The 24,835-nt window shown below is 36.2% G+C and overlaps 1 protein-coding gene across 2 annotated transcripts in view; it reads left to right on the top strand.

The window, feature by feature from the left end:
- Positions 1-24,835, top strand: part of CDK17 (cyclin dependent kinase 17) — a 98,619-nt gene that overhangs the window by 50,862 nt on the left and 22,922 nt on the right. Inside the window, exons 2-5 of one of the 2 annotated variants that reach the window (XM_007453342.1) lie at positions 420-566; positions 9,655-9,819; positions 14,018-14,151; positions 16,710-16,835. In XM_007453342.1, coding sequence (XP_007453404.1) covers positions 449-566; positions 9,655-9,819; positions 14,018-14,151; positions 16,710-16,835 — 543 coding nt within the window. In that variant the 5' untranslated portion in view covers positions 420-448. Of the gene's footprint in view, positions 1-417; positions 567-9,654; positions 9,820-14,017; positions 14,152-16,709; positions 16,836-24,835 lie in introns of those variants that run through there. The other variant, XM_007453341.1, reaches the window with a different exon arrangement.

Below are 24,835 nucleotides of genomic sequence, written 5' to 3' on the forward strand. Positions count from 1 at the left end.
GAGAAAAAAAAAAAAAAAAAAAAAAAAAGATATCACTGACTGGTTCCAATTATGATGATTATATTTATAATAATGGAACCTACACATCAAAATAATGATATATTTTCACTAAATTGGTTTTTACAAAGCTCATTTTAGGAAGATTTGTAATCCTTCTAAGTTTAGTTGTGATGCTTAAAATCTCAGTCTTTAGTTTTGTAGAATTCTTGCTCTTCTGATGATGCGATATGAATATGGCATTAATTCAAGTGAGTGGATCTTTTTAAGGAAGGGTTGGATTTTGTGATGTTTGTTGGACGTGAGAATTCCTCATTTTATTCTTATTTTGAAGATTGCCAGTAAACCGAGAACAGCATTTTTCTGGAGCTGTAAGATATTCATAGCTTTAATCTTATGTTCATTCTGTTCTCTTCTTTCAGGATTTTTCAAGTCACATTCAGTTGATAGGATGAAAAAATTTAAGAGAAGGCTATCCCTCACGCTTCGAGGAAGCCAGACTATTGATGAATCGTTGTCTGAATTGGCTGAACAAATGACTATTGAAGAAAACAGCAGCAAAGATAATGGTAAATATTTAGCGGGTAGGGAAGGGGAGGAGACAATTGAATTACATGATAAATCGAATGCAAATTTACTTTCCTGATTAGTCCTTAGTAGGTTCCTTCTGTTTATTTCTCTGCCTCCTTCCCTAGTTCAATAACTTTTGCTTGCTTACTGGAATATTCCATTCTTACTCCAACAGTGTTACTATAGCTGGTCTCTAACCCTGATGAATTCTCTATCCTGTTTATCTTTCCATTTTTCATTAGTTCTTAAATAAGAATACTTTGTATTATCCTAGTTAAGTAGCTATTTTAAAATTAACATTTAAATATTTTTGTTATTCTTATAACCGAAGTTTATACAGCTTAAAAGTGCATAGTAAGTTTGTGAAATTCCTGGGAATTCCCTGGTGGTCCAGTGGTTAAGACTCTGTGCTTTCACTGCCGAGGGCCTGGGTTCGATCACTGGTCAGGGAATTAAGGTCCCACAAGCCATGCAGCGTGGCCAAAAAAAAAAAAAAAAGTTTGTGAAATTCCTGTTCTAAATTTCATCATAGTTTTATAACATTATATATGCATATATTGACTATCCACATAGATGACAAGGTTTATCATATGAGTGAATCATACCATTTTTTTACTTTATATTGACCAAAGAATCTATCCATAATATTGAAAGCACTTGTAGTAGATAGGCTTATAATGTTTCACAAGTTTGACAGTTCTTTTTACAGTGTAAAATAGTTAGTACACAGATACTGATATAAAATAAAAAGTTTGTTAAATTGAATGGATTAAAATGCAAAATCCTGATGAAATCTGTAGAACAAGCCTACATATTCAAAACTGAAATAGCCCTAGAGATGTCATAGTAATAACCAGGAAGGAGCTTACAGGAATGGCTGCCAGTGTGTCATAATGTGCAGATTCTCTTCCTTGCCTCTGCCTGAAGTTCTTCTGTTTAGAGGTTTGTGGCAGTTGGTGAAAACATGAATACCCTCACCCCCTCTGGATGAAATGTAACTGTCCTTGTGAGAGAGGGAAAGGTATAATGGAAAGTGCTCTGGACTTTAAAAGTCATGGATTGGGACTTCCCTGGTGGCGCAGTGGTTAAGAATCCGCCTGCCAATGCAGGGGACATGGGTTCGAACCCTGGTCTGGGAAGATCCCACATGCTGTGGAGCAACTATGCCCATGTGCCACAACTACTGACACTGCGCTCTAGAGCCTGTGAGCCACAACTACTGAGCCCGTGTGCCACAACTATTGAATCCCACGCACCTAGAGCCCATGTTCCACAGCAAGAGAAGCCACCGTAATGAGAAGCCCGCGTACCGCAATGAAGAGCAGACCCTGCTCACCGCAACTAGAGAAAGCCCGTGTGCATCAACAAAGAACCAACGCAGCCAAAAATAAAATAACTAAATAAATTTATTTAAAAAAAAGTCACGGATTGCAATTTGGGATATACTTACACACTTATTAGTTACATGACTCTGGGTAAGTAATTTATCCTACCCAACCTTCAGTTTATCTCTTCCTCAGAAGGGTCATTATTTTACTCAAGGTTATCTGGCTCATAATATAGGAGGGGAAACATAGATGAGTTTGGTAGAAAATTTAAAATAATAATTTGGATATAATTTAGGAGAGAAATATTTTACATTTGGATCAAATCTCAAAGCTGATATTATAATGTTTTACTTTTATTCCTTTTGCCAGGAGAAAAATCCTTAATTCTCTCTCAGATCCCCTTTGATTTCTTGTTATTAATTAAACCCTGTATATTCATTCTTATGTTCACGAGTCTTGTGAGCTATTTGCCAATGATATTCAGGAGTAAAGTAAGCACAGAATACATCTTGATAGATGCTTTCTGGGAACACATTCTGGATGGGAATTTGACAAACCTCTTAGAAAAAAAAAGTGTGAGTCAGAAAATGTACATACTTTTTGGAGAGCTAATTAATATTTTAGATTCATAGCATATTTCCTGCAGTATTTTAGTATTAATTGTCTTAAAACATGCTTAATTTATAATGAATGGTGAAACATTGAAAATTGTTTTCAAGTAGAACATAGTTTAAAATTTACTTTTATTCTAATAGTAACATTAACAATTAGTAAAGAAGAGAAAATAGAAACTCTACTGAGTTTCCTCTTTAAGTTTTTCGAATTACTTGAAATAATACTTGAAAATGTCATAATAGACTGATTCTTCTTGGGTTGCAGGGATTGCTGGTAGCATAGGCTATCTCTGAGTTATGTCTGCTATTACTTATTTCCTATGTATAACAACAGCACATGGAACAGCTTTCACAAAGATTCTTTACCTCTTTGGTTATCTTTCAGTACCTGATAGCTGATTCCAACATTTTCTTTCTTTATGGAGTTTATCTTAAAGGTAAAAAGCTCCTGAGATCGGTAACACACACACTCTGTGTCTGAATATGGTTTAATGAATGAGAAGAGGTAGACTATACTTTTTAAAAGATCTTCTCACATACACTATAACCAGTTTGTAAAGCAAGTGATATTTGTCTAACAACTATGTAGTGGTAGTGCTGGCTTGAGGAGGAAGAATATAGTTTATAACTTTCTTAAATAAACTAAACCAATTTTTCATCTCCTGTGTTTTGTTCAGTCACTTGTATGAGCAGAATCCTCTTACTCTTGCATTATATATAGGCAGGTGTCTCATGCATATTCTAGGACAAATCAAATGAGAAAGTACACACAAATGGGGCTAATACTATAAAAATCTTGGAAAAATTATAATGCATATGATACAGTTGGTGTATCAAAATGTACATACACTGTCACTCATAAATGTTCTACCTCCATCCAAAGAGAATTTGAGCTCTTATCTCTATTTTGATAATTATGAGTCATACTGTGAAGGCTTTAACTCAGTTATAAATGTATAATATAGTTCGCATTAGAGTACCTTTCTAGATAAGCTAGTGTGTTTACAGATTGATCGGTGGATTGAACCCAGGGAAAGACGAATCTTGAATTTATAGAGGAATCTTGAATTTATATTTAGTGTGTTAAAATTAGGTTGAAAGTTTGCAAACTTGGTTGATTTAAGCATACTGGCCTTAATACAGCTTTTCCTAATTATAAAATGAAATTTTTGCACTAAAATTTACAAACTGAAGTATAAGAAAAACTTTTTTTTAAAGTACTTTCAAGGAAAGAGAATTCTGAGCACATCAGATTTTTTTTTTTAGTAACTGAGAAGGCACTGAATATTTCATTAAAAAAAACCTGTCAAACATTAATTCATCTCAGTTCCTCAGAAGTTAAAAATAGAATTACCATATAACCCAGTAGTTCCATTCCTAGGAATATATCCAAATAATTGAAACAAGTATTCAAACAGAATCTTGCACATGAATGTTTATATTTATAGCAGCAGTATTTACAGTAGCCAAAAGGTGGAAACAACTCAAATGTCCATCAACAGATGAATGTATAAACAAAATGTGACATATTCCGGGAATGGAATATTATTCAACCATAAAATGGAATGAAGTACTGATACATGCTACAATATGGATGAGTCTTGAAAACTGAAAGAAGCCAGACCCCAAAGGTCACATATTCTATGATTCCGTTTTTATGGACTATCCAGAATAGGTAAATCCAGAGACAAAAAGCAGCTGAGTGGTTGCCAGGGACTCAGGAGAGGGGGGAATGCGGAGTGACTGTGTAGTAGATACAGGGTCTCCTTTGGTAGTGATGAAAATATTTTGGAACTAAATAGAAGTGATGGTTGTACAGCATTGTACATCTACCAAATAAAATGATTAATTTTATGTTAGTGAATTTCATCTCAGTAAAAACAGTTTATCTGAAAAATACCTTTTTCTCATAGATTCTTGATTTGCTTGCTAAAAGTCTTATTATGATTTTAGACATACAGAAAGTTATATTTCATGATGTTGTCTTTAAGTAGTTAGCCTTACTCTGTAATGAGAAGTGTATTGAAATTATTGATTTGATGAGGACAGGTGACAATTTAATTATGAAGAGAATAGATCACACTTATATTTATAGAAAGGCAAAAGTAGTGTTTTATTGTGCGTAAACTATTTGAGGCTTACAAATGTAGCAATAACAAGAACAACAAAAAAAAAAAACCCAAAAGGCATAGAATGAAATGGTCCAGTTTTCCAGATATTCAATTTCTTGTCCTTACTCCTCATTCTGTGCACTGGGACAGTTTATCGTGTTGTTCAGAATTAACAAAACTAGTTTTATGGATATTGTGAGACCTTGTCTTATTTCCAGGTTTCTCCCTTTCTCCTGGTAATCTGATACATCGGGGTCCCCAACCCCTGAGGTGAGCGGCGGGCAAGTGAGCAAAGCTTCATCTGCCGCTTCCCATGGCTTGCGTTACCGCCTGAACCATCCCCCACCCCCACCCCACCCCACCCTACCTGTGGAAAAGTTGTCTTCCACGGAACCGGTCCCTGGTGCCAAGAAGGTTGGGGACTGCTACACTACATGGTAGCAGTGACAGTTTTTGACAATAGTGGATGACATAGGGTGTTCTAAGTAGTGCTAACTCCTCCAGATAGCCCAAGGTCTGTGAGAGGATGAGGCTGAAAGCACAGACTTCATTGGATGTATGTAAGGTCTGGAATAGGATCGGGTTAATAAGAGAGCTTACAAGAGCAGGATTAGGAACCAGGGAGTGAGTTAAGGCTATGAGGTGTTGGCTAAGAAATTTGTTCTCCTGATCACAGTAGTACACATAATCAGAATATCCAAATAAATAAGATGTCAAATAAATTTCTTAGTGGAGTCTAATGTTATGATATTAAAAAATCATTGAAATCCTTACTTGGAACTAATTATAGAATAGGAAAGATCTAGTGCAGGTTTTCATATAGATTTCCATTACTTTTTAAAATATATTGTGGTAAAATATATATAACCTGTAATTTACTATTTTAACCATTTTGAAGCATACAGTTTTAGTGTTATTACATACATTCACATTGTTGTGCAGCCACCGCCACTAACCATATCTAGAACTTTTTCATCAGCCCAGACTGAAACACTGTATGCATTAAACAGTAATTCCAGACTTCCCTGGTGGCGCAGTGGTTGAGAATCCACCTGCCAATGCAGGGGACACAGGCTCGAGCTCTCGTCTGGGAAGATCCCACATGCCGCAGAGCAGCTAAGCCCGTGTGCCACAACTACTGAGCCAGCGTGCCACAACTACTGAGCCTGCTCTCTAGAGCCCGTGAGCCACAACTACTGAAGCCTGCACACCCAGAGCCTGTGCTCCGCAACAAGAGAAGCCACCTCCATGAGAAGCCCTTGCACTGCAACCAAGAGTAGCCCCCACTCGCCACAACTAGAGAAAGCCTGGGCACAGCAACGAAGACCCAATGCAGCCAAAAATTAATTAATTAATTAAAAAAAAAACAGAACAGTAGTCTGTAATAACCTATATGGGAAAAGAATCTGAAAAACAATGGATACATGTATATGTGTAATTGAATCACTGTGCTGTACACCTAAAACTAACACAACATTGTAAATCAACTATAATATAAAAATTATAAAAAAACAATAATTCCCCATTCTTCTCTCCCCTCAGGACCTGGTAACCACTATTCTCCTTTGTCTATTTGTCCTCTTGTGTCTGACTTATTTCATTTAGCATAATGCCTTAAAGGTTTCCACTTCTTTTTAAAATACAGAGTATTATTATCTTACTGTCCAGTTAATTGCTGTTATAATCTTGAAATGTGTGAATATTTGACCTCATCTAGTCCTATGACTTCAGCTACTCTGTAATGCTGACTACACCGAAATTTCTCTCTCTAGTCAGGATTTTTTTCTGGATCTTTAGATTCATATCGAAATGCTTACTTGGCTTCTCCACATAGATGTCTAATAAGAACCTTAAATTTAATACATATGACTAAACCACAAATCTTGATATCCTTCCCCCCCAAATCAGCTTCTACTCCAACTTCCCTCACTTAACCTAAACCATTTAAAGCTAGAAATCCAGGAATTATCCTTGATTATTTTCTTTTACCCTTTCTTCCCTCCTCTACCATTGTAGTTTCCTATATATTTACTACATAAATAACTTTTTAAAACTCACTGTTAATGATAGTCATTTGCATACTTGACACATGGTTCTAATTGTCCTTTCACATATTGTATTTCATATATTTTTAACAGTCACTCTATTGGAGATTTAAGATTTTTCTTTGGATAAATATTTTTAATGTAGGTTATCACTAAAAGCTGTGGTGGGGTGCGGAGAGTATGTATGAAAGTAATTTTGCAGCCATGTCTGCTGGCCTTCTGGTTCTGCCTTTGTGTAGTGTATCCTAAATCTGCCTGCTTCTCTTCATCCTAGTCCAGGCCACCATTATTTGTTGCTTCGAGTACTATACAATAGTCTCCTCCTCCTGTTTCCCTTCTGTTGTTTTCCTGTCATCTGTTCTCCAGCAGCAACCAGAGTGATGTTTAAAAATTTTTTAAATTTTTGATAATTAATAGATTCAGAGGAAGTTGCAGAGATAGTACAGAGAGGTTGCTTGTACCTTCTCTCAGTACCCCCACCCTTTTGGTTACACCTTCTGTGACTATAGAACATTGTCAAACGCAGGAAATTAACATTGGAATAAAGCGTGAATATAATTCTATGTCCTTTTATCACATGTGTGGATTCATGTAACCACCAGTGCACTCAGGATAAAGAGCTACTCAGTGGCCACAAAGAGACCCCTCGCATGCTACCCCTTTATAAGTCATCCCTGCCTCCTTACCTCCCACTATCCCTGACCCCTCAGAGTGATATTTTCAAAACATGAGTCAGATCATATTACCTCCTACTTCAGAGCTACCATAACTGCCTCCAATCTCAGAGTGAAATTTAGACTTCTGTGGTGACATATAAATCTGCTTCTCTCTCTGATCTTACTTAATAACACTGTTCCCCCCACAATTATTACTATAGCTACACTTGCTTTCTTTCTGTTTCTCTGATGCAGTGGTTCTCAAAGTGTAACCCCTGGAGGAGTAACATCAGCATCACCTGGGAATTTGTTAGAGATGCAAATTTTTGGATTCCATGCCTGACTTACTGAATTGAATCAGGAGGTCTGGGGGTGGGACCCAGAAATCTTGTGTTTTAACAAGTCTTTGAAGGTGATGCTGAAACATGCTAAAGTTTGAGGACCATTGCTCTAATAAGTCAAACTCTTTGCCACATGCTGACTTCTGCAGTAGCTTTTCCCTTTGTTTGGAATATCTTCTAACCCACCAGTCACCCATCTTCCTATGACTGGCTCTTTCTTGCATTTATACTTCTTTTGAAAATACCTCTACAGAGAGAACTTTTTTCAATATTCCAGTGTAAAATAACCACTCATTTATTTTCTACTACATCTATTTTAATCTTTCGCATATTACCTGTCATTATCTGATATTTTTGTTATTTATTAGTTTCTTATCTTTTTTCCCCTTCAATAGATTTTATAGTTTCAAAGAGTAGTACCTTGTTTGTTTTGTTTACCTCTTCATGCCCAGGGCCTGGAAGAGTGCTTGTCAAATGGTAAGCACACAATAAATATCCCCTGAATAATTGAATGTATTTATGATCTCTGTTTTTTGTTTTGTTTTGTTTTTTTGCAATATTCCCCAGTACTATAAAGCTATGTTTCCCAGGATAACTTCAGAGAGCAACTAAAACAAATGTCTCTAGGCAGAATATTTATATATTATAATTCCAGATATGGAATATTATAACCTAGAAAGAGAAGATGTTTCTTATAGTTCTAGCCTGTATCCCCGAGTGTTTGTAACTAATTTGTATGTTCATGACAGATACCCTCTCCCCATTCATTGTTAAATCATTGTTTTGCTAGGTTAAGACCCCCAAATCTTTGATCAGCTAGCTATTGCCAAGGAATGTACAGGCATGGGACATGGACTGATGTTCTGCTTTACTAGTTATGCATTTCCCCTACCTCCAGTCTGGTGTTCTACCCAGAGTAGATGACCTACACCTTGTGTGATCCTTGAGGGCTCTTTTGCCCCATCCTCCTTCTCTCTGCTCCTTTTAGGCAGCCATTATTAGTCGAGGCGCAAGCCCAGTGGCCTTCTCGGCTCATTTTTCATAAGCCCCTGCCATGGTCTTTCTTGTTCTGTGGATCTGAACCACCCGGTCCTGCCAGTTGTTCTCTGTGTCTGATAAACCTTTACATGTAGAGGAATCTCCTCATCAGGAAATAATCCTTACTCCTGATTATCAGCTACAAAAGTAGAGCCAGCTGCATGTTAGAGGAAAAGATACTCAGAGAAGCCCACTTCCTTTTAAAATTCCTGACTACTACCAGTAAAAACGTAATTCTAATACAAAAGACTGAGTCACAGAAGACTTCATGTCCTTAACAGTTACCAAAGCTCTTTGGAGGTGGAAAGGCGTCATGAGATTCCCTATAAACATTATAAAATAGGATCTCCCCCATTTAGAATTAAATAATTTTTAAGTATTTTTGTAATGTTTCTGCATGGTTATAGGCCTATGATTTTTTTTAAAAACTCTTTATAAAAAAATTCCAAATTTGGGGTAATAAATTTCAGAACTTCTATATTGATCTGTACTTAAGTACTTCTGTTTTATTTACTAACTTGACATACTTTTTTGAATGTCTAGCAAGTAGGGATATAAGTTTCTTCAGGCCAGGATCATGTCTTTTATATTCTACAGCATGCCTAATCATAAAGCCTATATGAGGCAGTCAGTAAACGTAGAATTATGGAAACAGTCTTGAGATGTATTAAACAGATCAAAAATCTTTGGGCTATATTAGTAATTTTGTGATTGCTAACCAATTTTGACTATATTAAAAATCGGTAATTAAGTTACTAGATCAATTCCAAATAGTGAAGAATTTTCTGTATTTTTTCATAGAAATTATTTTAATTCTAGTACTTTATATATATAGCCAAAGAAATGAGGTTAAATGTAACGATCTCTATCATAATCTTTTGTTTTCTCTCTTGCTTTCTCAATCCTTCTCATGTGATCCTGGATGGAATGATTTTTGGATTCTCTGAACCCCAGAGCCTATCGTGAAGAATGGCAGACCTCCAACCTCTCACAGTATGCATTCCTTCCTCCACCAGTACACAGGGTCCTTCAAGAAGCCTCCATTGCGGAGACCACATAGCGTTATTGGAGGAAGCCTTGGCTCCTTCATGGCAATGCCCAGAAATGGAAGCAGATTAGGTAATTTGTTTTTTAAAAAATTTTCTGACTGTAGCTTATGTCCATAGCTAGGTTTTACTTGTATGCCAGTCAGCCAGCCTTTATTATCTAGTTTTTTTTGTAAGGTAAAAATCAAGTTGAGGATAAGAGGGAGAGCAGAAAGATGGAAGGGTCTAGAGAGGCAGTAGTGCTGACACTACAGAGGAATAATATTTGAAAATCTGTCCACCAGGAAGAAAGCAAAGCCCTTAAGAGGTGGATGCAGGATTTCAAGATGAATAGCAGTTTGAGATGGTGCTTAATTTAGGGTCATACTTAGTAACTCCAGATTATCACCATTTGATAGCTTAGTGTAATAATTAGTATATATGATGATTACCTGAGTTGTTACTCTTACATCACTGTCATTTTAAATATCTAGGAAAAATATATATCTGCAAGTTTCTGTTTATTTCTCTGGTCTTTTTTGATGGTTTCTTGTTTATTTATCATGTTTTGTTTTTTAAATAATTTTAAGTATAATTATTTTATAGTCTTGTGACATAATTATATTTACTGAAGTTCCTGAGGGTTTTATTCTGCTTCTTTATCTGCTTACTCTAGCCATAGTAGATTATTTTCTCATGTGTTTTGTTAACTTTAGGAGGATGAGCTTATTATCTACAGGGGGGTTTTGTCTGTGGCTTACACTGGTTCGTGAGAGATGATGGTTAAAATTTTCAGAAATTTTGCAAGCTGATTGTTAAACATAGCCATTATTAAAATTTAAATTATATACACGTACAATTAAGTAAACTAAATTAAAAACAAAGGTAATGAATACTCAAAAGTCATTATTTCCTAATTATTTTACTACACTTTACTGTTGTCTATGCTTTGGGGGTTATTTATTTCTATTACATCTGGATAGTCAAAATACTGTGTCATGGTGTGCCCATTTCCCAACTGCATGTTCAGTGATGCCATGTGGGTAGCTTGAGGTTGGCCATGAACGGAGTATTTACCCCACAGAAGTTGGAAAACACTTCAAATCAGGGCTTAATTTATTGTTCTCTTGATTGTCTAGACTAGGGGTTGGCAAATTTTTTCTGTAAAGGGCCAGGCAGTAAAAATTTTTGAGGTTTTGTGGGCCATATATGGTCTTGTTGCATAATCTTCTTTTTAAAATAATTCTTTAAAGATGCCAAAACCATTTTTAGCTCAGGGCCATACAAAAACAGGTCACATATGCTGATCCTTGGTCTAAACTTAAGAAAGTGATGTTGAAAATGTTAGTAATGCAGATTAAATTTAAAAGTGTGTTGTCTGTCTGTAGCTGTTACATTGTGAATTACACAAAAATTGAGCCATTTGAGAAGTAAATATTCTTCAGTTACTCAGAAACTATTACCTGATTCAGAAGAGAAGTTGCTCATACCAGTGACAAATGAGTGAAGTCTTGACGTAAGCCTCCATCATTTCACTTTTGTCTTGTTGACGGAAATGAAAATACAAACTGCTATCCATGTCGGAACTGTACTTGGCTCAGTAATGACATGAGCTGTTTCTTGGTTGAGTCAGATGCTACTCAAGATTTTTGATCTGTGCTAGTCTGAGATTAATATGCTCTTTTGTAGTCCTCATGCAGAAGAGCAGATTTCTTTTTTAAGTCTGCCTTTTACTGAAGATGTAGCTCTTTGAGAGTCTCGTGCCTTTCTAAAGGAGCTCTCATTTGCAGGTGGGACACCCAAGGCTTCATCTTTTATCTCAGTGTGGCTGCTAGATCCAAGCACATTCTTATCAAAATAAGAAGCCCATCCCGAGAAAGTGACAGAATCAATTTTTGCATAACAACTTTGGACTTTAAGTTCTCTCTTTGTCTTTGCTTCTGGGTATTAAACATATATTCATGCAAACTTAGCTATACATTTTAAACTATATTTTTATTCAACATTTCCTTGAGGAAGGAAGATTTTAAAATTTTGCTGGAAGTGGAAGGCATGGTTAAATTATCTTTAACATTTTAAAAATGTGGCAGTAAAGAATGCTTGGCCTCGGATGTATTAAATACCATTGGATTAGGAATTAGTCACCCAATAAATAAATTGACTTTCACTGCCATGTTAATATTTTGTTCAGATGGGATAAAATTTCTCCAGAAATCTCTGTGTCATTGAAGTATATATATATATATATTTTTTTTTTGCGGTACGTGGGCCTCTCACTGTTGTGGCCTCTCCCATCGCGGAGCACAGGCTCCGGATGCGCAGGCTTAGCAGCCATGGCTCACGGGCCCAGCCGCTCTGCGGCATGTGGGATCTTCCCGGACCAGGGCCCGAGAATCAGCAGGCGGACTCTCAACCACTGTGCCACCAGGGAAGCCCGATTGAAGTATATTCTTAAATTACATATTGGTTTATTAAAAACCATTATTACTATTTGCAGCTGCTTATCAGTGTGAAAAAGAATTTTCTCAATAATGTGTTACCAAGACAAAATACAGAAATGTATGAATTCTAAGACTGATTTGATGAGACCCTGGAGTTCAATTTTTTTGTTAAACAGTTCTTATATTTGTATAAGTAAATGTTAACTAAAAGCTCAAATTTATAATTATGAAATACTATTTTTATTTATTTTACATGTTGATATTTCATATAACATTTCATTTGAAAGAAAAGGTCCAGTTTGTTTAGTCCATTCTTTGATTCTTTTTAGTTAATATTTAATTCAGTAGAATATTTGTTGAGCCACCTACTAAGTATCATGAACTTTGTTCGGTTCTAGGAATAGAAAAGTGAATAAGCCAAATTCTTCCCCCAAGTATCTCATAACTTGGTATAAAACAACGTGAACCAAAAAATGCTCTTCAGTGCAGTAGGTGTGCTAGGTGTGGGTACAGTAGTCATCTGTGTCTGAGAGTAGAAAAGAGTTCATGAGTGCTGATGACATATGTGCATAGTTTTGAAGAATGGGTTCACCAAATTGATAAAATGAAGAAAGGCATCTCTTACAGATAAGAAAAAAAAAAGCTTATTAAAGCACTGCAGTGTGAAACAACATGATACTTTTGGGGGAGTGAATAATTCTGTGGAGAGAACTGGTGGCAAGAGATGTGTTTGAGATCTAGCAATTTTTTCTGGTGGGCTGTTCTAGATGAATTAGAGGATGATTGACCAATGCAGATTTATGAGCAGATACAGAAGTATACACGTTTGTTTTTAATATTCCCAAATGGAATTAATCTCCCTCCCCTCTACTCCCATTTATCTTTTTTTTTTTTTTTTTTTTTTTTTTTTTTTTTTTTTTTTTTTTTTTTTTTTTTTTTTTTTTTTTTGCGGTATGCGTCCTCCCCCTGTTGTGGCCTCTCCCGTTGCGGAGCACAGGCTCCGGACGCGCGGGCTCAGTGGCCATGGCTCACGGGCCCAGCCGCTCTGCGGCATATGGGATCTTGCCGCACTGGGGCACAAACCCATGTCCCCTGCATTGGCAGGCGGACTCTCAACCACTGTGCCACCAGGGAAGCCCCCCATTTATCTTTTATCCCTATTTTAAAAATATCATAATCCACCTTGTAATGTAAGTGTAATATGTTTTAGCCCCCAGTAGATTTTGTGGTACTTGTTTTGTAGTTATGATACAAAGTAGATACTCAGTGAATACTTTTTAAATTGTTGTTTTTTAACACAGGGGGGTGGGAAGCTGCATTAGCAGCTGTAAAACAGTTTTTAAAAAGAATATTCAAAGAACCAGTTCATTTGGCTCTAGACCCAGTAGCCCATTATTTCATGGAAAGAATACTAAACTAAATAAAAGATCAGGTTTCTATTTTAGGTCTGCCTTTAAGCTCTGTGACCTTTGAAAGTCATTTAACCTTTCAAGGTGTCAGTTTCCAGATCTGGAAAATAAGAGAATTGACTAAAATAATCCTCAAGTGTTATTTTCGGTCTCTAATTTTAATATTCAATTCTTGGTAATAACTTGAATGTTAGTTTTTTAAAATAACTTTTCATAATCTGAGAGCATAAAAGGATTTATACTACTGTTTTAGGACATTTGTTCTAAGTGTGCAGTTTTATTAACTGCACACCTATGGTACCCAGAATGTAAAAGACTTCTTATGCTATGATTTTTATGTGTTGGCTGTCTACATCTTACCTGTGGTGATAATAAATTAAGTGATATAGTAGAATTTAATACATCTTTTCTAAGATAAGTAATGTTTCATTTTCTGATACAGATATTGTTCATGAAAATCTAAAAATGGGATCAGATGGTGAGAGTGACCAAGCTTCTGGGACATCATCTGATGAAGTCCAGTCACCTACGGGTGTTTGTCTTAGAAATCGTATACATAGACGGATCTCAATGGAGGTACCCTTTGAAAAATACAAATATGCCTGTGTTTGTGTGTATAAATAAATATGCATATATATGTGTGTGTATATATATATATACATATATATATATATATGTATGTCAAACAGAATAAATGCCTATTTGAAAATGTTGATTAGGGCAGTGACACCTGTAAGAAAGTTGTTTCTTTGCATTAGCAAAAACTAGTCTGTGAATATTATTTTTTTCTAGTTATCTACTATACCAAGGCAAGTATACATTAATTATACTTAAACATTCTGCAAAATACTATGTAGGGTCTCTGTAAGGGATATGTGGATTTTCAAAAGTTTCAGAAATCCAGGATGATACATTAGGAAAGTCTTCTTTGTAGAAAAAAAATATATATATATATATGTATATATTTTTGGGTACATGGGCCTCTCACTGTTGTGGTCTCTCCCGCTGTGGAGCACAGGCTCCGGACGCGCAGGCTCAGCTGCCATGGCTCACGGGCCCAGCCGCTCCGCGGCATGTGGGATCTTCCCAGACCAGGGCACAAACCCGTGTCCCCTGCATCGGCAGGCGGACTCTCAACCACTGCGCCACCAGGGAAGCCCTGTAGGAAATATTTGAATTATATTTTTGAGATTCATCTAGATACTACAAATTTTATAAATATTTTATTTCAGATTTCAAAAGGTATACATAAAATAAGCGCCAGCTGTTTTTTTCCTTATATTATAAATATGGATATCACTTCCTTTATGGTTTATTATACCTACTGATCTCTGTAGCACATATAAGTTATTTCTCCATGTAAAAGGATGAAGGGCTCATTTCCTTTTCTTTGTCAATGTTATGTATAACCTTGAGGACAGAAGTTGATTATGAATATTATTATTTCCATATATATTGTAGATTAAAATAATTTTCTCCAAAAAATTGAACATGTTTTAAAATAAGAATATTGTTATTTTTTGAGTGCTATTGAGTTAATGATGATTAGGGTATTTATCCTATTGGTTGATTATATTTTCACTGATCAAAGATTGCTTCTGAATCAGTTACAGAAAACAGTATCATTTTCTAAATGGTAAAAATAGCATTTTCAAGTACTGAAATCAACTTAATATCTGTTCATATCACTGTATAAATTATATCACAGTAGTAATAAAAGGGCTTCGCTGGTGGCACAGTGGTTCAGAATCTGCCTGCCAGTGCAGGGGACACGGGTTCGAGCCCTGGTCTGGGAGGAGCCACATGCCGCGGAGCAACTAAGCCCATGTGCCACAACTGTTGAGCCTGCACTCTAGAGCCCATGCCCTAGAGCCTGTGAGCCACAACTACTAAGCCCGCGTGCCACAACTACTGAAGCCTGTGCACCTAGAGCCTGTGCTCCACAACAAGAGAAGCCACGGCAATGAGAAGCCCACGCAATGCAACGAAGAGTAGCCCCCGCTTGCCGCAACTAGAGAAAGACTGCGCGCAGCAACAGACCCAACACAGCCAAAAATAAATAAATAAATTTATTTTTAAAAATAGTAATAAAAATAATATTTCTTATTTTTCTTCACCATATATGTGATTTTCTTTATCATATGTTTAAAATTTTTATTTAATATTAGGATCTATATCTGGATTTTCTCATTCTTCCATTGAGCTATATATATTTTTTTCCCCCGAAGAGACATACTCTTGCTTATGTTTTTTTTAATTGTATAATTTAGTATCTGGAAAGACTTCCTTCTTAACACCCACGCACCCCCACATATATACTTGTTTGAGAATGTTTCTCGATATTTTCTATTTATTCTTCTAGATAAATTACAAACATTTTGTTTTGTTCCAAGAATAATGACTGTGCTTTGTTTAGGGTTATGTAAAATATAAAACTAATATGGGAGGATTATCATCATTTTATTTCTCTTATCATTTGAGAACATGATATAAATCTATACTTAAGCCATATCTCTCTCAATAAATATGTGTACAATTCCTATACATCTCAATTTTGTTTCATGGTTTGGTTACTATTTTGAACAGTAGGAATTTATTTTTAAAGGATTTATGTTTCTTGGTGTGATAATATAGGCAAGATCTCTTTTTATGTTTCTCGCAGTTCACGTAATACAGTGAAATAGAAATGCCTTTTACTTACTTCTTTCCATTGGCATAGCAATAATAAAATATTTCAACTGTCTCACTGTTGCATGCAAAATCAGACAATATCCACTTGGTTATTTAAACCAATTGCATTTTGTGGTAGACTTTGCCTATTCTTACTATGGTATAATAATGTCAAAATTATTTCCATGTTGAATTTATCAGTAAAGGGACTCAGAGATAACTGGGTTGTAGAATACCATTTCTGTTAAACTATATTGTATACTTTTGCTTACAGTAAATAAATACATTGGCATTCAGTATATTATATATAATCAATGTAGGTAACTTTACAATTGCAGTAATACTTTATAGTTATTGATCACTAAGAAATAATATATTAGAGCCCATGAATCCAAAAGTAAAATGCCCTTGTCTTTTCTGTTTGTGGTTACCTACAAATATCTTTTTTTCCTGCTTTTTTAAAGGATTTAAATAAGCGGTTATCACTGCCTGCAGATATCAGAATACCTGATGGATATCTTGAAAAGTTGCAGATAAACAGTCCACCGTTTGATCAACCAATGAGTCGAAGGTCTCGGAGAGCTTCTTTAGTAAGTTTTTAAGTCTACTATACCTGCACCATCAGATGTGGTTGTTTGATTTTCTGGGTATAAACATTTTATATTAATTTTTATATTTAATTGTTGAATAGCTAAAGTTTATTATGTTGCTTTCTGGATTTTGTCATTTTCCCTTCTTAAGGGTTTAAAGATATTATATTGGAATAGAATTTAAGGTATATTTTATTTTTTGGTAAATTTTACTGATACATGCTAGATGTACAGAATATGTACTAGATATGTAAGTATTTATTACTATATACTAGATATACAGAAAGGTACATAAGCCATAATTGTATAGCTCCATGAATTTTTGTAAAGTTAACATACCTGTGTAACAAGTACCCAGATAAATGAAATTCCAAAAATCCCAGAAAACCTGTCCTGCCACTTCTTTGTTCACTTTCTACCCTCACTTCCTTAACTTTAGCCATTATCCCTGCCTTCTAATGCCAAAGATTAGTTTTACCTATATGTTTCCCACTGTTTTGATTATATTATGTTTATAGTGTTTTAATATCAGGAAAGACTTCTTTATTCTCATTTACATACACATTCTTATTTATTTAAAAAATGCATTTGATATTCTTTTTCTGATTATTCTTAAACTTTTAAACTTTATATAATTATGAATATACAAATTATTAAAATACATTTTATTGAAATATATAAAAATGTGTATTTATACAAGTTTATATATATAGTATACAATAAATATCCTACCTATTATGTATGTATTATGTATGTACACAATGTGTATCCTTTCGTGATTGACTTCTTTTGTTCAGTGTTGTGCTTGTTTTTCATTTAGGTTATTGCATGTGGTTATGTAATTCATTTGTTTTTTTTTGTTGCGTGGTATTCCATATTTTATCCAGTCTTCTGTGGATGGACGTTTACATTTGAGTTTTTAGTTTTGGCTATGATCAAATATTGCTTCTATCACTATTCCTGTTCATGTTTTTTGGTTAACATATGTAAGCATTTCTGTTGGTTGCATATCTAGGAGTGGAATTGTTGGATCAGATTGTATGCATATAGTCAGCTCTTCTAGGTATTTTCAAAATAGTTTCCGAAGTGATTATACCATTTTACACTCCCATCACCAGTATATGAGAGTTCTAGTTGCTCTCCATGCAGTTTTTTTTAATAATAAATTTATTTATTCATTTTTGGCTACGTTGGGTCTTTGTTGCTGTGCACAGGCTTTCTGTAGTTGCGGCGAGTGGGGGCTACTCTTTGTTTCAGTGCACAGGCTTCTCATTGCGGTGGCTTCTCGTTGAGCACGGTCTCTAGGCATGCGGGTCTCAGTAGTTGTGGCACGTGGGCTCAGTAGTTGTGGCTCGAGGGCTCTAGAGCACAGGCTCGGTGCACAGGCTTAGGCATGTGAAATCTTCCCGGACCAGGGATTGAACCCGTGTCCGCTGCATTGGCAGGTGGATTCTTAACCACTGCACCACCAGGGAAGCCCCTCTCCATTCGATTTTCTGATATTGTTTCTTCTTTTTTTAAAAAAAAATTTTTTTAACTTTTCTGGTAAGTGTATAGTGCTATCTCATTGTGATTTTATTTTTCAATTTCCTGATGCCTTAAGTTGAACACCTTTCTAATATTTATTGGCCATTTAGATATCCTCTTCTTTGAATTAAGTGTTCTAGTCTGTTAATCTCTTTACTCTTGGACTTTCTGCCTTTTTCTTATTGATTTGTTAGGAATTTTTTATACATTTTGTATAAAGGACCTTTGTCAGGTACATGTCTTGCAGATGTCTTCTCCCAATCTGTAGCAGTTGACCCAGCGCTGCTTATTTAAAAAATTTTTATATATATATATATATTCTTTCCATTCATCTGTTGATGGACACTTGGTTTGCTTCCGTGTCTTGGCTATAGTAAATAATGCTTCTATGAACATTGGGGTGCATGTATCTTTTTGAATCAGTGTTTTTGTTTTCTTTGGATATATACCCAGGAGTGGAATTCTGCGCCACCAGGGAAGCCCTATATATATTTTTTTTAAATAAATTTATTTTTTTATTTTTGGCTGCGTTGGGTGTCCGTTGCTGCGCGCAGGCTTTTCTCTAGTTGCGGCGAGCGGGGGCCACTCTTCGTTGCGGTGCGCAGCCTTCTCATTGCAGTGGCCTCTCATGTTGTGGAGCACAGGCTCTAGGCACGTGGGCCTCAGTAGTTGTGGCACGCAGGCTTCAGTAGTTGTGGCTCGTGGGCTCTAGAGCACAGGCTCAGTAGTTGTGGCGCACGGGCTTCGTTGCTCCGCGGCATGTGGGATCTTCCCGGACCAGGGCTCGAACCCGTGTCTCCTGCATTGGCAGGCGGATTCTCAACCACTGCGCCACCAGGGAAGCCCAGCACTGCTTATTGAAAGGATAGCTTTCCCCATTGCAGTGTCACCTTTGACATAAATTGAGATGATTGTGTATGTGAGGATCTGTTTTGGATGACTTTAGTTCTATGGTAGAAGTATATATAAAGTGCTATGAGACAATTAAAGAGACAGCAAGTAAAATGTCTTTGCACATCACAGGCTTATAGTGCTTAAGCTGGCTCTAGAAGGATCGGTAGTTATTTGACATTCACCATTATACAACAAGGTTAAAGTGTAATACCATCTTGACTTTGGTATAGGTTTATGATCATCATAGTTTTGCATCACTGCTTAAGACATTTTTATTCAAGTAACTTTGTCATTTAATTACCAGCTTGCAAGTATTCTTTGGTTATCAATTTTTATTAAAGATCGGTACTTAAGTTTTAGAGTTAGTAAATATTTCAGATTGGGACTAAAGGTATGGTTTAATCACCAAAGCTATCATCTAAGACCTGTCTTTTTCAGTGTACATGAAATTAAGGAAAACAGTGCCCTCTAATGAATGTTAAGTGACTGGAGTTTTTATTGTGTTGAGTGTTCCTATCTACCACCCTTGCTTTTTGATCTGAAATGCCTTATAGATTTCAGATTAATCATGCCAGCTCTGTTCTGCTTTCTACTGATTCATCCTTTCCATTATCTATCTACCTTACTAAAGCCATGGTTTCTTTGAAGTTTATTAGAAGATTATTCTTCAGTACCCTAGGTTTAATAAATGTGAAGGGGAAGGATTAGGGAATGCATGGAAAGGAGATGGGAAAAGAAAAATATTCTTCACTTTTGTTAGAGCTCATGTTTCCATGGATGATATACTCTTTATCTAAAAAAAAAAAAAAGTTTTTCAAGACAAAATATAAAATTTTGGGGCTTCCCTGGTGGCGCAGTGCTTGAGAGTCCGCCTGCCGATGCAGGAGACGCGGGTTCGTGCCCCGTTTCGGGAGGATCCCACATGCCGCGGAGCGGCTGGGCCCGTGAGCCATGGCCGCTGAGCCTGCGCGTCCGGAGCCTGTGCTCCGCAAATGGGAGAGGCCACAACAGTGAGAGGCCCGCATGGCGCAAGGAAAAAAAAAAAAAAAATAAAATAAAATAAAATTTTGTCTTTCTAAAAGGATAAAACTTTGTTATTTTTTGTTTTCAATAGCAGTGTATTATAAGTAGGGTAGTAAAAATAACATAAATCCTTTGTTTGAGTAGGAAATAAGAAACCAGTCAGAGAGTTCATTTCTGGTAGAGAAAGACATAATATAGGGCTGATTGGTTCTTCTGTGAATTTATGATCATCAGCCTCAGTTGGATTCTCAGTATCGCTTGGCTGCCCTATTGTATTTCTCTGGTTAATTCTTCCCCTCTCTAAGCAGATGACCTCCCCCACTACATGATAAAGAAGAGAGAAGCCACTAACCAGCAACCCTCTCATTTTCTGAATTACACTAATTCTCCTCTTTCTTTAATATTGAGGAATTGTCCTTCTTCCTATCCCATCTCCTCAGGATGCTTAGAATATTTGTTATTCCCATACAGTCATGTATAGTCAGTCTCCCTCTCTTGCTGAATCCTTTCTATTGACTTTTTATTTAAATAAGTTTTTTTATTTTAGAGTAGTTGTAGATTTACAGAAAAATTTAAAAGATCATATAGAGAGTTCCCATATACCACATACTCAGTTACCCCTGTTATTAACATTTTACATTAGTTTAGTACATTTTTCACAACTAAGGAAACCAATATTGGTACATTACTATTAACTAAACTCCGTACTTTGCTCAGATTTCCCTAGTTTTCCACTAATATGTTTTTTCCCCAGGATCCCATCCAGAACACATTACATTTAGTCATTCTATCTCTTTAATATATATTAAAGATATTGGTTATTAGATTGGTGAAGTGTTATTTAATATTCATTTATAGTTGATAAGAAATGGAATATTCTCTTACATACTGAGTTAAACATTAGACTAGTGGGAAAGCCCATAGGCAGATAGTGATTTGTTAGAGCATTGTTGCACTTACAATGATGGCATGCCCCGTGGAAGTTTTGTAAGAGTGTTAAGTGCAGCTTTAGTAGAATAAGTCTATCCATGAAAGTTTGTCTCATTTTATTGAAGTTTAAGTTATACACATTTTAAGAATCTGCCTCTTCCTAAACAATGAGTTTTGGTTTCCTCATTCATGACTTTACCAATATATATCATATGTATTCCTTGTTTCTAAGAACAGGTGAGAAAATAGGGTATCAAGTCCTGATGTCTCTCAGAAATAATAAATATATTATGTGGTGTGGAAGTGAGGTTCAAAGTCCACCCACAACTTAATTTACCTTTGGCGTATTATGGACAGGGTTAAGGTAGTATGATGATGATGATGACAGCACATTTTTGTAAGACAAATGATCAAGTAGAATAGAGATTCTCAGTCTCTTTTCTGCCCCCCACATATCTAAGAACACATTTCTGTCAGTAACAGTAACTCGGTAAATCTCACAAGGAGGGAAATGGATGTTTGAAAAATCTCCCTTTGCCCCCAGTGTTTCTTACATACACATTCATTTTTAGAACGGCATCTGTAGAACTTTTGCACGTATTTCAGTTGTTTTGAAGCTCAATTAGAACTGCATTGCCAGCATGTTAATACATCTTTATAACTTTGATAGAGTGATTATATTGCCAGAGCCAAAGTAATCAAGAAATACCCCATAATATTTGATGCTACTTACAAGTTACCCTGAATTATAGGAATCTGGCTATTATAAATTATATTTTTGTTTAATTTTCATGTGCTTATGGTACAAGAGCTGATTGAACAGGAATTTGCTTGCTTTTCCAAAAAGCCAAGTATTCTCTTAGAGCAATGAAGTATGAGAAAAAAATGATCTTTGTTTGGAAAGCAGAATTAAGGAAATGTTTATGTTGTATTAAAATACAGAGCTTATTGTTCCATTCCTTTAGCTGTTATTTCTGTTTTTATGAGACTTTAAAAATATTCTAAAGTAATCTAGGATGGAACTCAGTCTAGACTGTGAACTTATGAAAGCAGGAATCATATCTGTCTTCTTCACCATATCCCCAGTACCTAGTATTGTGCTTGGTAAATATTGAATAAATGAGCTTTGTCCTCTGTCCTCTGAATAATTTCCGTAGGAGAGCGTGTCAACAGGCTAGTCATTATATCTATTGTTAATCTTGTCATGTTCAGCAGATAAAAATGCAAGCAAAATTTTCTAGAAATTCCATATAAAGATTCAGTAAGCAATATTTGGATGTAATAAATCCTAAAGGTTGGGAATCATTAAAATGTTGTGAGGTGGGTACACTTACTCTGAATTGGGTTGTGGCAGATAATTCCAGTATTTACCTTCTTTTTAAAAAGCAGACTTTCAGGATATTTTAATGATCTCGCTAAGTTTCATTCTTTGAAGAGTGACTCTTTGTAATGTTAATTTTTGATGCATCTCTTATAGTTTATTTTTTATATACTTTATATGATACAGTAAATCTCTACAACATTTTTATCTTTATAATCTTGAATTTATAGTTCATTTATACACTCGTTAAAGCAAATCTCAGCATTTTTGTCATAGTCACCATTGGACCAAAGTGTACTTGATCTTTTAAGGGCATGCTAGTATTTATTCACTTAAGGTAAAAGAATGAATAAGAAAATTTCCCAACTCCTGATAAGGAAAAGTTCCCAGGAATTCCCTGGTGGTCCAGTGGTTCGGACTCTGCGCTTTCACTGCTGAGGGCACAGGTTCAATTCCTGGTCAGGGAATTAAGATCCCACAAGCCACGCAACGTAGCCAAAAAACAAACAAACAAAAAAGTTCCTAGCTTGTAGTTTTATTTTTCTATGTGCTTCTTATTGTTACATAGATGATGACATTTTTATTATATTTTGGGGGGGGGACGTTTATTATTTTGTTCTTACTAGTTTCCATTTATTCTTTAAATATAGTTCTTTTTTCCTTCATAAAGAAATGTGATATGAGACTTAAAATTCATGGCAGAATAGTTCCATGTTTGTGAATTTAATCACCTGAATTCTAGAGATAGGTATAAGAAAATAAACACATTCTATCATAGTTTGTGTGACCTTGGTAATTAGCCTTTTTAAAGTGTTAAGATAATATGTAAATAGACTATAAAAACATGCAGGGCTTCCCTGGTGGCGCAGTGGAGACTCTGCCTGCTGATGCAGGGGACACGGGTTCGTGCCCCGGTCTGGGAAGATCCCACGTGCTGCGGAGCGGCTGGGCCTGTGAGCCATGGCCGCTGAACCTGCGCGTCCGGAGCCTGTGCTCCGCAACAGGAGAGGCCACAGCAGTAAAAAAAAAAAAAAAAAAAAAAGGTGTCCCAAAAAAACCATGCAAAGTCAAAAGGTCTTTCAGAATCAGGTTCTCATGCACCAGATGGTGGGCTATTTGCCACATTTTCCATATTAAAATAAAAAACTCCATTTGTATTTAGCAGGTGTTGTCTAGTGTAGTTTTACCTTATCGTTCTGTATAATTATTGATAATAGAAAGCAAGGACTTAATATCTGTGAGTCATATATAAGACAGTACATGGGTGGATGGTGCATGATGGTTCAAAAATCTCACTTTCTTAATTAATTTTTTTTTTTTTTTTTGCGGTATGCGGGCCTCTCACTGTTGTGGCCTCTCCCGTTGCGGAGCGCTCCGGACGCTAAGGCTCAGCGGCCATGGCTCACGGGCCCAGCCGCTCTGCGGCATGTGGGATCTTCCCGGACCGGGGCACGAACCCGCGTTCCCTGCATCGGTAGGCGGACTCTCAGCCACTGCGCCACCAGGGAAGCCCTAATTAAATTTTTTTTTTAAATACCATATATAGAGAAAAGTCTTTAAGAGTGCAGAAAGAAGCAATTTTTCAGTCATTCAATAATACGGCCTGTGACCACAGTTTTCATTAGTTTAACAAAATTGAATTAAGTACTATTAGATATGTAGTTTTCCTCATAGCTTTTATTTTATTTTTAATTTATTTATTTTATTTATTTATTTTTGGCTGTGTTGGGTCTTCGTTGCTGCACATGGGCTTTCTCTAGTTGGGGTGATCTGAGGGCTACTCTTTGTTGCAGTATGTGTGCTTTTTATTGCAGTGGCTTCTCATTGTGGAGCACAGGCGCTAGGCACGCGGGCTTCAGTAGTTGTGGCACAAGGGCTCAGTAGAGCGCAGCCTCAGTAGTTGTGGCGCACGGGCTTAGTTGCTTCGCAGCATGTGGGATCTTCCTGGACCAGGGCTTGAACCTGTGTCCCCTGCATTGGCAGGCGGATTCTTAACCACTGCACCACCAGGGAAGTCCCTGCATGGCTTTTAAATTGATACATATCCTTCTAACAAAAGGATAGAAACAGTCTTTGAGAGGCCTCTGCTACTTCTGGCCATTCAGGTTGGGGCAGTTTATCCTTTTGTTCCAAGTGGTGAGAGATGTTAAGTCAAATTGTCAAGTATCATTTTAATTTTATTCAACACCTCCAGAAAAAATTGTGTATTTAAACGTCCAGAATTTGGCTAAAACATAGTATTTAATGATCCAGGCTTATTTATACACCTTTGAGAGCTGAGGTTATATATAAAAGAACATTATTC

Source organism: Lipotes vexillifer, unplaced genomic scaffold, assembly GCF_000442215.2.
Source record: "Lipotes vexillifer unplaced genomic scaffold, Lipotes_vexillifer_v1.1 scaffold1775, whole genome shotgun sequence".
In the NCBI taxonomy this organism is placed as follows: domain Eukaryota; kingdom Metazoa; phylum Chordata; class Mammalia; order Artiodactyla; family Lipotidae; genus Lipotes; species Lipotes vexillifer.